The 14,119-nt window shown below is 38.8% G+C and overlaps 1 protein-coding gene across 1 annotated transcript; it reads left to right on the top strand.

Moving 5' to 3' along the window:
• The first annotated feature begins 10,811 nt into the window (after window positions 1–10,811).
• SLITRK1 (SLIT and NTRK like family member 1) lies at window positions 10,812–13,233 on the top strand. Its single transcript, XM_032592355.1, has one exon. The coding sequence runs from the start codon at window positions 11,093–11,095 to the stop codon at window positions 13,181–13,183; it is 2,091 nt and encodes a 696-aa protein (XP_032448246.1). The 5' UTR covers window positions 10,812–11,092; the 3' UTR covers window positions 13,184–13,233.
• Window positions 13,234–14,119: the final 886 nt, after the last annotated feature.

The following is a 14,119-nucleotide window of genomic DNA, read 5'->3' as shown; positions in this document are numbered from 1 at the left end:
CAAACTAAAATCAAGCATTGTGAAGTCAATTATAGTGATATATAAAAATCCATGGCTGTGCACAAAGGCATTTTAGAAACTTACTGTGAAATAAACTTTTGCTAAATTTGCCCCTTTAATTAAAACCTATTATGTAAAAAAAAATATTTAAGAAAACAACGATTTACTGTATGAGTTTTAAAATGCAAATTTAGTATCTAACACAATCATTTTTAACAAAGCTTTTTAACTAGTAAGTTTTTTTATTTAAAATTTTTCATTATATTTGAAATAATCTTTGCAGATATATTTCTTAGGCCAGTCAATGGATTTTTTAGCATGATAATTTCAAGCTGTAATATACTGAAAAGAGGAGGAGTAAACTAAAAAGATAAGAAAGGCAGGCAGAAAATATTTATTATAATGACATAGAAGAACAGAAATTGCCCATTATTGGGGCACTTGGGTGGTTCAGTCAGTTAAGCCTCCAACTTTGGCTCAGGTCCTGGTCTCACAGTTTGTGAGTTTGAGCCCCACGTCAGGCTCTGTGCTGACAGCTCAGAGCCTGGAGCCTGCTTCAGATTCTGTGTCTCCCTCTCTCTCTGCCCCTCCCCTCACACTCTGTCTCTCTCTCTTTCAAAAATAAACATTAAATTTTTTTAAGTTTAAAAAGAAATAAATTGTTACTATGTAGCAGAATCTTATGTTCTCAAAAATAAGTTTTCCAATAAAGTTTTTCAATAAAGAAAAACAAATGATGATAAGATTTAGTCGCTTTTCCAAAAATCATTCTCATGGGAAAATACCAACTTGAGATAGAAAACCACGCTTGAAAAAAAAAAAAAAAATATATATATATGCATGTGTACCTATATATGTGTGTATATATGTACATGTACATATGTTTGTTTATTAACTTATGTAAATCACCTACCAGATATGACATCACTTCCTCGGCTTCATGATAGTTTTAGAGGACAAAGCTTTTGGACAAAGCAACATATTCTGGGAAAGGGAAACCTCACTGTGCTTTAGATACAAATTTCAGCTTGAAATAATTGGAAACTGAGTATAAGCATTGTATGTTTAATAAATGGCTATAATAGAGGTGCTTGTTCAAGAAGAAACAGGAATGTAGCTAGTTAGCCTAACTTCAGGGACACAGTAAAATGAGAAATGATAACAAAAGTCCCTCAAGGGAATTACTCAAGCCATGCAATCTAACTGCCAACATCAGCTTACTTTCCAGGATGCTCCTGGAGATATAACAAGTAGATATATGACTGTACAGCAACAAAGTTAAAACTGAGCAGATAACTGGGCATAAAGCCTTATTTCTCAGTGCCACCTTCAAAGTGACACTGTGGGTTTTCAAACAATTACAAAATTTGTATTTGTGTTCTGCTGTGTCTGTACTACAATATTCAGAAACCCTGAACCATCATTATCTCAGAAGTAGCCCCGAATTACCTACTTTCTTGTACAATTATCTTTGATAAACTAGCATTAGAAAAAGGATTGGTAAAATTTGGGGGTGAGGGGAAACAACCAACATAAACCAGGACTTTCCTGGGAAAACATGGATGTAAAGTCAGTCACCTTACTCCCACTCAGATCAGTCAGATTTCCTGATTTACTCAAGCAGAGAAGCCATTTAGAAAAAGGTAACTGGGTAGCTCCCAGAATCTCTGGAAAGATCAGAGAACCAGGTTGGGTACATGGACAGGAGCAAAAGTTGCCCCGTAATCAAAATGGTTGAAGTTAGGCCATAACATTCCTCTGCTGAGGATGGTGCTGCCAGCACTGGAACCAGCAGCAAAACGCCTTCAACAACTCCCTTCTCAGCCCTGGACCCTGAGAAGTCCCCTGCCACAGTTGTGATGGATATTCTCATTGCTGCCGTTGCTACCATGGCCAGAGATAATCCTTCTGTTTCCTTTGCCACATGTCACTAAGTCTAATTTCAAAATCCGGACACATGAGCCAAGTCATATGATCTGCCCTAGCCACCAGAAGAACTGGGAAAATGGGTGTCTAATGTTTTACCATTTATGATATTATATGTGGTTTATCTCCAAATAAGACTTAAAAGGTGGGAAATTGACTGCTATTAGGATCGGAGTAAGAGATTCTCCCATAAGCCCAGTGTACTACAAAGTATGATTTCCTGAGTTTGATGCCAAAGCCCATGCTATTTTCACTGCTCTAAGCAACTGCTCATGTGAGATAATGATTTTTCACAGCCTAATAGTTACCATAAATGTTAAGAACTGCCAATTCCAACTGATTAGAAAATAACATGTTTTCTAGTTTAATAAATAATATTTAATTCTTTTTTCTTGGGCGATTTAAATGCCCTATAAGATTTCCATTCTCCATAATATCGAAACTGAAATTAGTTACTAGTATATAGTGCTTGTGGACAAATCTAAGAGATGGTGTTGACGTTTTTCATCAGCTGACTAGCCACTAGCCATCTGCATGATGTAATGTAATGGTCATCACAACAAGGCATCCACCTCTGTTAAATGCATCTCTACCTGGCCTGCAATAGTGCATGTAATTCTACCTTTAGACATTTATTTCTCTAGATCAAGACATTGTATATTTAAGACTCAAGAGTGAAAATGTAAGTGGCAGCTTTGTCCATCTTGCAGTCTTTGCATTCTGATGTTTTGCATACAGTAGGTTCTTTTATGATTTATTGTGCATACAGTGTATATACATGTTTGTGTATGGCTAGTGTACATGTGTGTGTGTAAAAGGAAATAAATAATTTTAACACTTTGTTTTTGAAAACTGATGAAAAAGAATGTGGGTATAATACATTTTTAAATGGTACATAATCTTGCCATCATATGAACACTTGAAAGACAGTCAAATTTTGTCCTGAAATAAGTCCCAAGGAAGACATAGTAATGTATATGGGCCCAGCACGCTTCCGCTGCGCAACTCTGCTACTGACATAGTAATGTATATAACAAAATAATAATGAGTGGGACAAAGAGAAAGGTAAAGAAAGAAAATATTTTAGAAAGAAAATAGGGGGCAAAAGACAACTTAGCATCTTTAAGATTTTGCCATAGCTCTGAAAAAAAAAAATAACAGAATAGCAAATAATATTTTTGTATTCATACATTTGTTTTCACATCTTTTAAAAATCCAGTCAATAACCTGAAAAGTTAACCTCACTGGGTCTATAGACTTTCATGATCTTTTATATTCACAACAGCTAATTTCATAATCCACTTCCTCTTGCAAAAGCAGCAACGTGTCCCCATCATTAGCATCATCACCCATTCATTGGTTGTCAACTAGGTCCATGGTGCTATACTACTCTTATGGGATATACAAAATGTAGGTTAGAAACTCATTTTCTAGAGGAAAAAAATTCATAAATACATGCATGATAATACAAGAAAAAATGTATAAAGTGCACATAATGCATGGAAAACATGAAACCTAAAAATGTACCTAAAAAATTCACAGATCATATCACTTCCCCAGGTAACTAGTTTGTGAATTAATCCTGTCTCTGAACTTCTAACTCTTGTGATCTGTCCTATTCAATTTATCACTAACTTGCCTACTGCCTTATTTCACCAGTAGAGTATACATCTCACATATTATGTGCCCATTGCTCTGCTAGATGACTGATATAAAAATATAAAAGAATTTTATTCTTTCAAGAATATTACATTTTAGTGAGGAATCAATTCCACAAACAATTTTTTTTTAAAAAATACACAGTTTATTAGTTATTTTACTGAATACATTAAGCTGAAACGTCCTGAGATGCATAGATAGCTTGGTCTGGAAAGTCACAGAAGTGATTTTAAGCTGAACCATATCTTAATACTTAAACAGGAATGAAGAAGGCAAACAATGTACTCAATAAATAATCATAAATTGAAAATTATTTGCTTAAGTAAATGGATCAGCTTGGCTTCACTTTAAAAGTACTGAACTGATTGGAAAATATTTTAAATAATAACAAATAGTGCTGGCAGGGGTTTAAGGAAATAGCAAATCTCATCTACCATGGATAGAATATAAATTGGCAAAATTTTTGTGTAGGCAACTTGTCAGTTTGTATCAAAAGTCTTAATATTATTCCTACACTTTGACCTGGCAATTCTACTTCTAGGAATCTATAATAAGAAGATAAATAATGATGTTCATAGTGATTTGAGCACAAGGTTATTCTTTGCAGCATTATTTATAAGAGCAAAAATTTTAGTAAGAACTAAATATCCAACAATGTGAAATTAATTCAATGAATTATTCTATGCCGTACAAAGGAATTCAGCCTCTAATGTAATATATAAAATATAATATATAAAATATAATGTATAAAATATAATGTATAAAATATAATGTATAAAATATATAATATAATATAATATAATGATGGATAATTGTTGTTTAATAACAAGGAATGTGAACAATGTTCACAAATAAATGTTAAGTGCAAAAAGTGTATTGCAAAATATATCTGTGGATGTTTTTACTAATTTCTGGGTGTTGGAATGCAGTAGATATTATTTTATATTTTTGCTGTTGTTTTCAGTGTTTTCCAAAAGCTCTACTAGTAACATGTATCGCTTTATCTTAAAAATGTAATATGTAATTTGTACATAACACAGAATTCCTTTTCTGTGAGTAATTATCTGCAGTATCTTACAAATTTTTAAAAGTAAAATAAGTTCTGTTAAAAACAAAACAACAGGCCCAAGATGGAGTTGCTTATGCTAAGCCCCACATCACCAAACTAATACTGAATTCATTTTGGCTCTCCCAGAAGTAGAATATTAAATCAGCATGAGTGAGGTTATCGGCTCTAAGAACTCGTTCCATGCTCTGAAGAAAAGTGACCTTGCCACAACCACTCTGATTTTTGCTAGTATAACTTTCTTGTTCATGCTTGCCTTCTGCCTACAAAAGTCTTTTTCATTTTGGACAGCTCTTTGGAGCACTTCACTATCTGCTAGATAGAAAGCTGCCCAACTCATGAATCATTGAGTAAAGCCAATAAAATCTTTAAATTTTATTCAGTTGAATTTTGTGTTTTAACAGTTCTTAATAGTTATATACTTAGGCACCCATTAATATAAACAATTGGAGGAATATGTGTTCTTACTTCATGGTAGTATAGTACAGAATACAGTGTAGCACAGTTGACCCTTGAACAAAATAGGTTTGATAGATACAGCACAATACTATAAATGTATTTTATCCTCTTTATGATCTTCTTAATAATATTTTCTTTTTTCTAGCTTACTTTACTGTCAGATACAGTATATAATCATATACAAAATATATGTTAACTGACCATTTATGTTATTGGTAAGCCTTCTTGTCAACAGTAGACTATTAACAGTTAAATTTTGGGAGAGTAAAAAGTTATACATGGATCTTCAACTGTGCAAGAGGTTGTTCAAGAGACAATTGTATACACCTAAGTCAACTGTTACCCTTTCCAGGCAAACATTTGGTTGTGTGATCTATGTTAAATTTTTAAAAATAATTGATTAGCATTTCCCTTCATATAAATTATGTTTTTGATCAGTGTCCTCTCCAATATGTCCAAAATAGTGATTCACATGAGTTTTATTAGACAATGAGACTTTATGAGAACATCAGTTCCACTTGAAAATGGCCAAACATGTGACTCAAAGCAGCTTAAAATTTAAAGTAATATGAACATGAAAAAAGGATATGTGAAGTCACAAGTAAAAATGTAAAAGTATTTTTATGTGTCCTACTTAGTTTACTGTTTATTTCATTATAAATAAAAGCTACATTTTGAAAAGCAACTATAAAAAATAATTTAAAAATATCTTTTATGGTTTTGCCTTCAGAAGTCATGTAATGTGATAATTATCTTGGTATTCCACTCCTAGAAAATTATTTACAAACATAAAAAGAAACTATAGAGAAATAGAGGGAAATCTTACATTCTAAGCATATTAGTTTATAGGTATAATTGATTTATGTTCTCATCTCTTAGTTTACAATTTGTATTACAGAAGAAAGAATTCCAACAACTCCTTTATCTTGTGAAATAGCAAGGATAGTAGTAGATTAAAGTCAGCACCAGTGAATTCTATACTACAGTGGTTATTACATTTATTCTTGGTTTCAAGGCCAAGTGAATATGCAAATATATTAATAAAATATCCCAACTCCAAATGTAAAAAGTCTAAGGAGGCAAGAGACATTCGGATTTTTCTGAAATCACTTTTAAAGATTTTGGAATCAGGAAAAAAAGCATGAAGGGACCAAAAATTGCACAAACTTCAATGAATTAATTTGCTAGTAAGGAAATTAACCCATGGAGAGCTTACCTGAAGTAACAGATTTAGAGCAAATAAGGACTTACTAGTAGGAATAAAAGTTTAGCTCATGAGGGTGTAGTTTTGTTAACTCTGGCAAAGTCAGCTGGTATTATTCAATCTTGGTAGATTACTCAATACTCCTCAGTTTTGGTTTAAGCATCTATAAAATAGAATAACAATATTAAATTCACTATACACAAGTTTTCAGTAGTTTCCTCCGGAAAAAAAATCATGGATGAGAGAAGACTAAAGATGGACTTCCTATATATAATTTTGTATTTCTTAAATAAAAATGTATTTCTTTAAAATTAAAAATCAGAGGCACCTTGGTGGCTCAGTCGGTTAAGCGGCCTACTTCGGCTGAGGTCATGATTTTGCGGTCCTTGAGTTCGAGCCCCGCGTTGGGCTCTGTGCTGACAGCTCAGAGCCTGGAGCCTGTTTCAGATTCTGTGTCTCCCTCTCTCTGACCCTCCCCCGTTCATGCTCTGTCTCTCTTTGTCTCATAAATAAACATTAAGAAAAATTTTTTAATTAAAAATCAAAACTGAATAATTTTAAAATTATTGTGCAGAATAAATAAACTAAATATCTTAAGATATTTAATATTTTAAATTAATATTTGTTATATATTCTATTCTTCCATCTTAAATATGCAGTACACATATGCATGGGAACATCTGGAAATTTGATGCCACTTGGGGAAATAGATAATAAACTGATAACTCTATTTTTAATCATAATGATTTTGTGATATGTATATCTAGCTTTTGTCACTTAAGAGATGAACCTGTTGAAGAAGAATAAGAAAACATGAACTTTTAATGATACAATTGAAATCCTTCTAGCCACAGCCCAGAAACAAAACTACAGCCCTGAGCAAATATTATCAGTTCTCATCATCATCTGGAGTATCCTTTATCTCAGGCTCCTGAGATCATCTGTTATGAGAGGCAAAGCAATTGAAGTAGTTCACTTGAACTCAAATAGATACAGTAGAACCCTTTTAAAAAGAGTTCATGCCTAAGAAATGTTCCCCTAAGGCATTAGAAATGTTTAGATTGCATACACATTGCCATATTTTTTTTTATTTCCCACCAAGAAATTTACTGTTGTACTTGAAGAGTTAATCTTTGGAGGGATGGGAGTGCTTTCCTGGACTGATTTATTTCTCTGAAATGAATTTTTAGGACAATAATATTTTTAAGAAAAATTTTTTGGCTAATTAATGAGGGTGCATTTTCAAAGGAACTACATGTGTGTATCTGTGTTGTTAGCTTGCAACTTTGTATTGAATATCTTCATCTAGGTAATATTACCTAATATTTTCTTCTGATTTGGTTGCTCATCTGACACTACCACACACCTTTTCTTAGAGTACAGACGTAATAAACTATTTGAGGAGGGTAACTCCCCCCCTCAAATTGTAATGTGTATAAGTAGGAAAACCCTGATTGTAAATTTTGTAATGTGACTGGTGCTTTGAAAGGCAAGAAGCAATCAAGGAAGAGAGAGAATTTAATGGGTGGGGGAGGGGTGAAATGTGAATATCAATTGCTTGCTACCTCAATTCTGTTCATTTAAAATCAACTGAAATATGTTCTTTCAGTCTCTTCATATAAAGAGTTTATTCAGCAAGTTGAATAAACAAGTAACTAATTAAGTGAAAAAATGTGATTTTTAGATGATTACCATCAATACTTTTCTTCCTAAACAGACAGTATTTTTCTGTCTCCCCTTCAGAGCGTACTTACCCCTATCAATCACAGACACTGAAAGAGGCTGCCTTTCACAGGGTGTTTTCTGGGGCTAAGAAGTTTCAGACCTGAGTTCTATTACAAAGATACAGAAATATCCTTCCCTTCAGTATAACTCCTCCAGCACTTCTGCAGCTCTACTGCATAGCATTTTTTCAGTGAAATGGTTTCAGATTAAGCGTTTTCTCTTTCTACATGTGGTAATGGGTTAAATTAAATAGGAAGGGAATTGTTTTAGAAGTGTAATAGATTGTCTAAAAAAAGGCCTCCCCTCTCAGTCTCTCTCTCTCTCTCTGTCTCTCTCTCTCTCTCTCTGTCTCTCTCTCTCTCTCTCTGTCTCTCTCTCTCACACACACACACACACACACGTGCACACACACACACACACACACACACACACACACTGAACCTTCATCCATGCTCTCCGGCTGAATTTCACCAGAAGACAATACATTTGATTATATGAAAATATTATCTATAGATACGAAAACTGCCTCCCCCAAAGGATTAGCTTCTGGACCCAAGAAAAAATTTTCCTCTACACTTCTCTGAATTTCCCTATCGCTAGTCCTTCCCGGAATTCTTTAACTCTCCAGTCTTTTCAAAATGCACACATCCTTGAATATTGGATCTTTTATTCAGATTATTAGCAGGCATATTAACAGCTATCCAATTGCATAACACATAGTTGAAAGGGAAACTGATGTAAACATATTTCTACTTCGACTGAAGAAAGGGCATCATCATCATCATCACCATCATGTCCTGTAAATTCAAACCCTAAAATGTGCACAATTTAAAAAATGCATTCACTGAAAAGGTTTTGACACTAATAAGAAAAGTCAGCAGAACAGCTGACAAGCAGCAGTCTCTCACCATTTCTCACCTCTCCGGTGTTTGTAGAACTTGGTTTTTATAAGCTCCATCTAAGTTTGAGGAACCGGAGATTCCTTCTCTGAGAAAAGCCCTAGCCAAGCTCCACTAGCACCAGTGACCCAGAGAAGAGAAACTGCTAGCTACCTGCAGAGAAGCTTCGAACAGGGCCTTAGAGACCGGCGATTTCTCTCTCTCTCTCTCTCACTCTCTCTCTCTCTCTCTCTCTCTCTCTCCCCACTCCCCCTCTCTCTCCCTCAAAATGCAACTGGTTATTTACTTGTATGCGTTTTAAAATCGTCCGTTCAAATTCGGAAACTTTGTGTGTCTGAGTGAGTGAGTGCGTGCGTGCGTGTGTGTGTGTGTGTGTATGTGTGGTGCCCGTGCCAGTCTGCCAGTGGGTTTTTAAGAGCACTCACGAATCATATTGGGATTTTTTCCTGCTCCCTCCCTCCTTTTCCGGTTCTCTGTGAAAGCTTTCGGGTCTGGAATCAAAGACGCAAGCAGGCATTGTATTTTCACCCTGCAGACTTAAATAACATTCAAGAAATATCATCAGAGAAACCTAACTCTCAACAACCAAATTGACTAAAATTCTATACCAAGTTTAAAAAAGAAAAAGTATGTACCTAAATTATATCCATGCAACAAAAAATTCATACCCAAGTATATTATTTTAAAAAAATATATGATACGATTATATCTTCCAAATAATCACTTTAAACATAGCCAAAAAAAAAAAAAGGTTTCAAAGACATCAAATAGCATAAAACATTGTACTGCAGAGACGGAAGAAATGCATTTAAAGCACCGATGAAAATGGCGTGCAGTATAATTACCTCAAATTGCTGTTCGCTTGACACCCTGACACTAATTTTATTCAAGCCATTGGGAAATAAATGTTTTAAAAGCACTCCTTTCCAAACGCTGGAGCCAGTGGGGGCTATGAGGTCATTAAGGAAAGGAAAGGGTAAAGTTTTCAGCACGCAAAAAAGAATTAAATAATCCATTTAAAATAAGCGTCTATCTGGATCGACAGCCTTTAATGCCCACATTTTTAACGCTTGCCCTGTACGTGGATTGATTTTTTTTTTTTCCTTCAGCATTCCCTCACCAGATGGATTTTTGCTACTGCAGATCAGCAGAGGGTGTCAGATCTTTCAGAGTGCACCAGGCTGGAACAAGCAGAGCTTCTTAGCAACTCTCTTCTACCCCCTCCCCATTCTCGCGCTCTCTCCCTCCCTCAGACAACTCGCCCCCCGCCCTCCGCCCCCTCCACGTAATTCCGAAAGAGCAGAATAAAGAGGAGAAAAAGAAAAGAAGAGCTAGTAACCGAGAGCTGGAGCCCAGAAAAAACGGCTGAAGAGGACCGAAAGGGAGGAAAGGAAAAGGATGGACAGCCACAAAACGCAGCGATTGCGGAAATTTTCCAGCGCCATTGGCTCGGCAGCGTGAGTCCTTTCGGTCGGGCGTGATTTCAGCACCGGGGGGACTGGACAGCACCTCGGGGGGACTTCTGGGCAACCTGCAACCACAGCAAGAACTCCATCAGCCGCCTCAGCTACAGAAGCCGCCGAAAACCCTGCTTTGTATCAGAGAGGCAAGGTCAGTCCGACGCACAGCCATGCACAGGCAGTGCGCCTGTACTACGCTGCAAACCCTCTGCTTGTTTCTCTAACATGCACTTGCTTCTAATTACTAGCATTGTTCCCTTCCTGATTAGTGAGGACCACTAGATCAGATTCTGTAAGGGTGTATTTTTAATTTATATGTATATATTTAACTTCTTTTGGTAATTTTTAAAGGGTTGAGGGAGAGTGGGGTTATTTTTTCTACTTTTCTTTCCTTCTCTTTCTTCTTCTTCTTCTTCTTCTTCTTCTTCTTCTTGTTTCTTTTTGTTTCTTTTTTGCTTGCCTTGCACTACGTGCCTGGATAGTTTGTGGATATAATTATTGACTGGCGCCTGGGTTGTTGCAGTGCGGGGGGGTTAGGGAGGAAGGAATCCACCCCCACCCCCCCAAACCCTTTTCTTCTCCTTCCCTGGGTTCGGACATTGGAGCACTAAATGAACTTGAATTGTGTCTGTGGCGAGCAGGATGGTCGCTGTTACTTTGTGATGAGATCGGGGATGAATTGCTCGCTTTAAAAATGCTGCTTTGGATTCTGTTGCTGGAGACGTCTCTTTGTTTTGCCGCTGGAAACGTTACAGGGGACGTTTGTAAAGAGAAGATCTGTTCCTGCAATGAGATAGAAGGGGACCTGCACGTAGACTGTGAAAAAAAGGGCTTTACAAGTCTGCAGCGTTTCACCGCCCCGACTTCCCAGTTTTACCATCTATTTCTGCATGGTAATTCCCTCACTCGACTTTTCCCTAATGAGTTTGCTAACTTTTATAATGCGGTTAGTTTGCACATGGAAAACAATGGCTTGCATGAAATCGTTCCTGGGGCTTTTCTGGGGCTGCAGCTGGTGAAAAGGCTGCACATCAACAACAACAAGATCAAATCTTTTCGAAAGCAGACTTTTCTGGGTCTGGACGATCTGGAATACCTCCAGGCCGATTTTAATTTATTACGGGATATAGACCCGGGGGCCTTCCAGGACTTGAACAAGCTGGAGGTACTCATTTTAAATGACAATCTCATCAGCACCCTACCTGCCAACGTGTTCCAGTATGTGCCCATCACCCACCTCGACCTCCGGGGAAACAGGCTGAAAACGCTGCCCTATGAGGAGGTCTTGGAGCAAATCCCTGGCATTGCTGAGATCCTGCTAGAGGATAACCCGTGGGACTGCACCTGTGATCTCCTCTCCCTGAAAGAATGGCTGGAAAACATTCCCAAAAATGCTCTGATCGGCCGAGTTGTCTGTGAAGCCCCCACAAGACTGCAGGGGAAAGACCTCAATGAAACCACAGAACAGGACTTGTGTCCTTTGAAAAACAGAGTGGATTCCAGTCTCCCGGCGCCCCCTGCCCAAGAAGAGACCTTCGCTCCTGGCCCCCTGCCAACTCCTTTCAAGACAAATGGGCAAGAGGATCATGCCACCCCAGGGTCTGCTCCAAACGGAGGTACAAAGATCCCAGGCAACTGGCAGATCAAAATAAGACCCACTGCTGCGATAGCGACCGGCGGCGCCAGAAACAAGCCCCAAACCAATGGCTTGCCTTGCCCTGGGGGCTGCAGCTGCGACCACATCCCAGGGTCGGGTTTAAAGATGAACTGCAACAACCGGAACGTGAGCAGCTTGGCTGATTTGAAGCCCAAGCTTTCCAATGTGCAGGAGCTTTTCCTTCGAGATAACAAGATACATAGCATCCGAAAATCGCACTTTGTGGATTACAAGAATCTCATTCTGTTAGACCTCGGCAACAACAACATTGCCACCGTAGAGAACAACACTTTTAAGAACCTTTTGGACCTCAGGTGGCTGTATATGGATAGCAATTACCTGGACACGCTGTCCCGGGAGAAATTCGCCGGGCTGCAAAACCTCGAGTACCTGAACGTGGAGTACAATGCAATCCAGCTCATCCTTCCTGGCACCTTCAATGCCATGCCCAAACTAAGGATCCTCATTCTCAACAACAACTTGCTGAGGTCCCTACCCGTGGACGTGTTCGCTGGGGTCTCGCTCTCTAAGCTCAGTCTGCACAACAATTATTTCATGTACCTTCCAGTGGCAGGGGTACTGGACCAGTTAACCTCCATCATCCAGATAGACCTGCACGGAAACCCTTGGGAGTGCTCCTGCACCATTGTGCCTTTTAAGCAATGGGCAGAACGCCTGGGTTCCGAAGTGCTGATGAGCGACCTCAAGTGTGAGACGCCGGTGAACTTCTTTAGGAAGGATTTCATGCTCCTCTCCAATGACGAGATCTGCCCCCAGCTGTACGCGAGGATCTCGCCCACGCTAACTTCGCACAGTAAAAACAGCACTGGGTTGGCGGAGACCGGGACGCACTCCAACTCCTATCTAGACACCAGCAGGGTGTCCATCTCGGTGTTGGTCCCGGGACTGCTGCTGGTGTTTGTCACCTCCGCCTTCACTGTAGTGGGCATGCTCGTGTTTATCCTGAGGAATAGAAAACGATCTAAGAGAAGGGACGCCAACTCCTCGGCGTCCGAAATTAATTCCCTACAGACAGTCTGTGACTCTTCCTACTGGCACAATGGGCCTTACAACGCAGATGGGGCCCACAGAGTATATGACTGTGGCTCCCACTCACTCTCAGACTAAGACCCCAACCCGGGTAGAGCAGGGGAGCGGGAAGGCGATGCGCCCCCTCCCCCCCCCCACCCCACCAATCCCCTACCCGGCTGGCATCCCAGGGGTCAGAGGAGCCCAGACCCAAGTCCAGCGCGCCCCAAGGCTTTATGGACATAAGTAAATAAATAACTGTGAACTCGCTCCGCTGAGAGGGTTTGACCCCTTAGCTCCCTTCTGGAAACAAAGAGCAGACTGTGGTGAGCTGGGAGAGCGCTGCCAAATCGCTCTTTGCAGCGAGCTCCTTTTGATAAAACCCAGCAGGGGCCCTGCTCCAAGAACTAGCCCTCTGCGTTGGGGCTGACCGGGATGTCTGCTGCGGTCCTATACATATATACGTGTACCCCACATCTATATAGAGAGATAGATATCTATTTTTCCCCCTGTGGATTAGCCCCGTGAGGAGGGGGGGGCGTGATGGCTCCCTGTTGGCTATGCAGGGACGGGCAGTTGCACGAAGGCATGAATGTATTGTAAATAAATAACTTTGACTTCTGACAAAAACAAAAAGTGCTGCATGGCTCGCATGGAATCCACGCGCTCCAGGGACGCTGCCCTCCTCGGCGACTGGAGACGGCGTCACGTTCACAGCACCCACCCTCTTACCTGATAAGTCCCATCGTATCAAACTTTCTATAAACAAAACACAGTATAATCAGAAAGTGCCATTTCACCATTATTTGTGATCGGTAGGCAGTTCAGAGCGTACGTACGTTTACTGTGAAAAAAAAAATGTAAAGGTTTTATTTAAGACATTTGCATGGCTAATCATCGGTCCATTTTATGAGTTAAAAATGTATTTTGTTGAGCGGAGTTTTTAGGGTTGTTTTGGGTTCTTTCTTTTATTTTGATGGTGATGTTTTAATTTTTTTTTTGAGGGGGAATATTTTTCTATACATATCCAATAAT

The sequence above is a fragment of the Lynx canadensis genome, chromosome A1, assembly GCF_007474595.2.
Source record: "Lynx canadensis isolate LIC74 chromosome A1, mLynCan4.pri.v2, whole genome shotgun sequence".
In the NCBI taxonomy this organism is placed as follows: Eukaryota; Metazoa; Chordata; class Mammalia; order Carnivora; family Felidae; genus Lynx; species Lynx canadensis.
The sequence above is the reverse complement of the archived record's forward strand: the minus strand, read 5'-3'. Positions and strand labels throughout refer to the sequence as shown.

Excerpts from the sequence above, each read along its gene's own strand:
- SLITRK1 (XM_032592355.1), top strand. The coding sequence starts at position 11,093 with ATGCTGCTTTGGATTCTGTTGCTGGAGACGTCTCTTTGTTTTGCCGCT.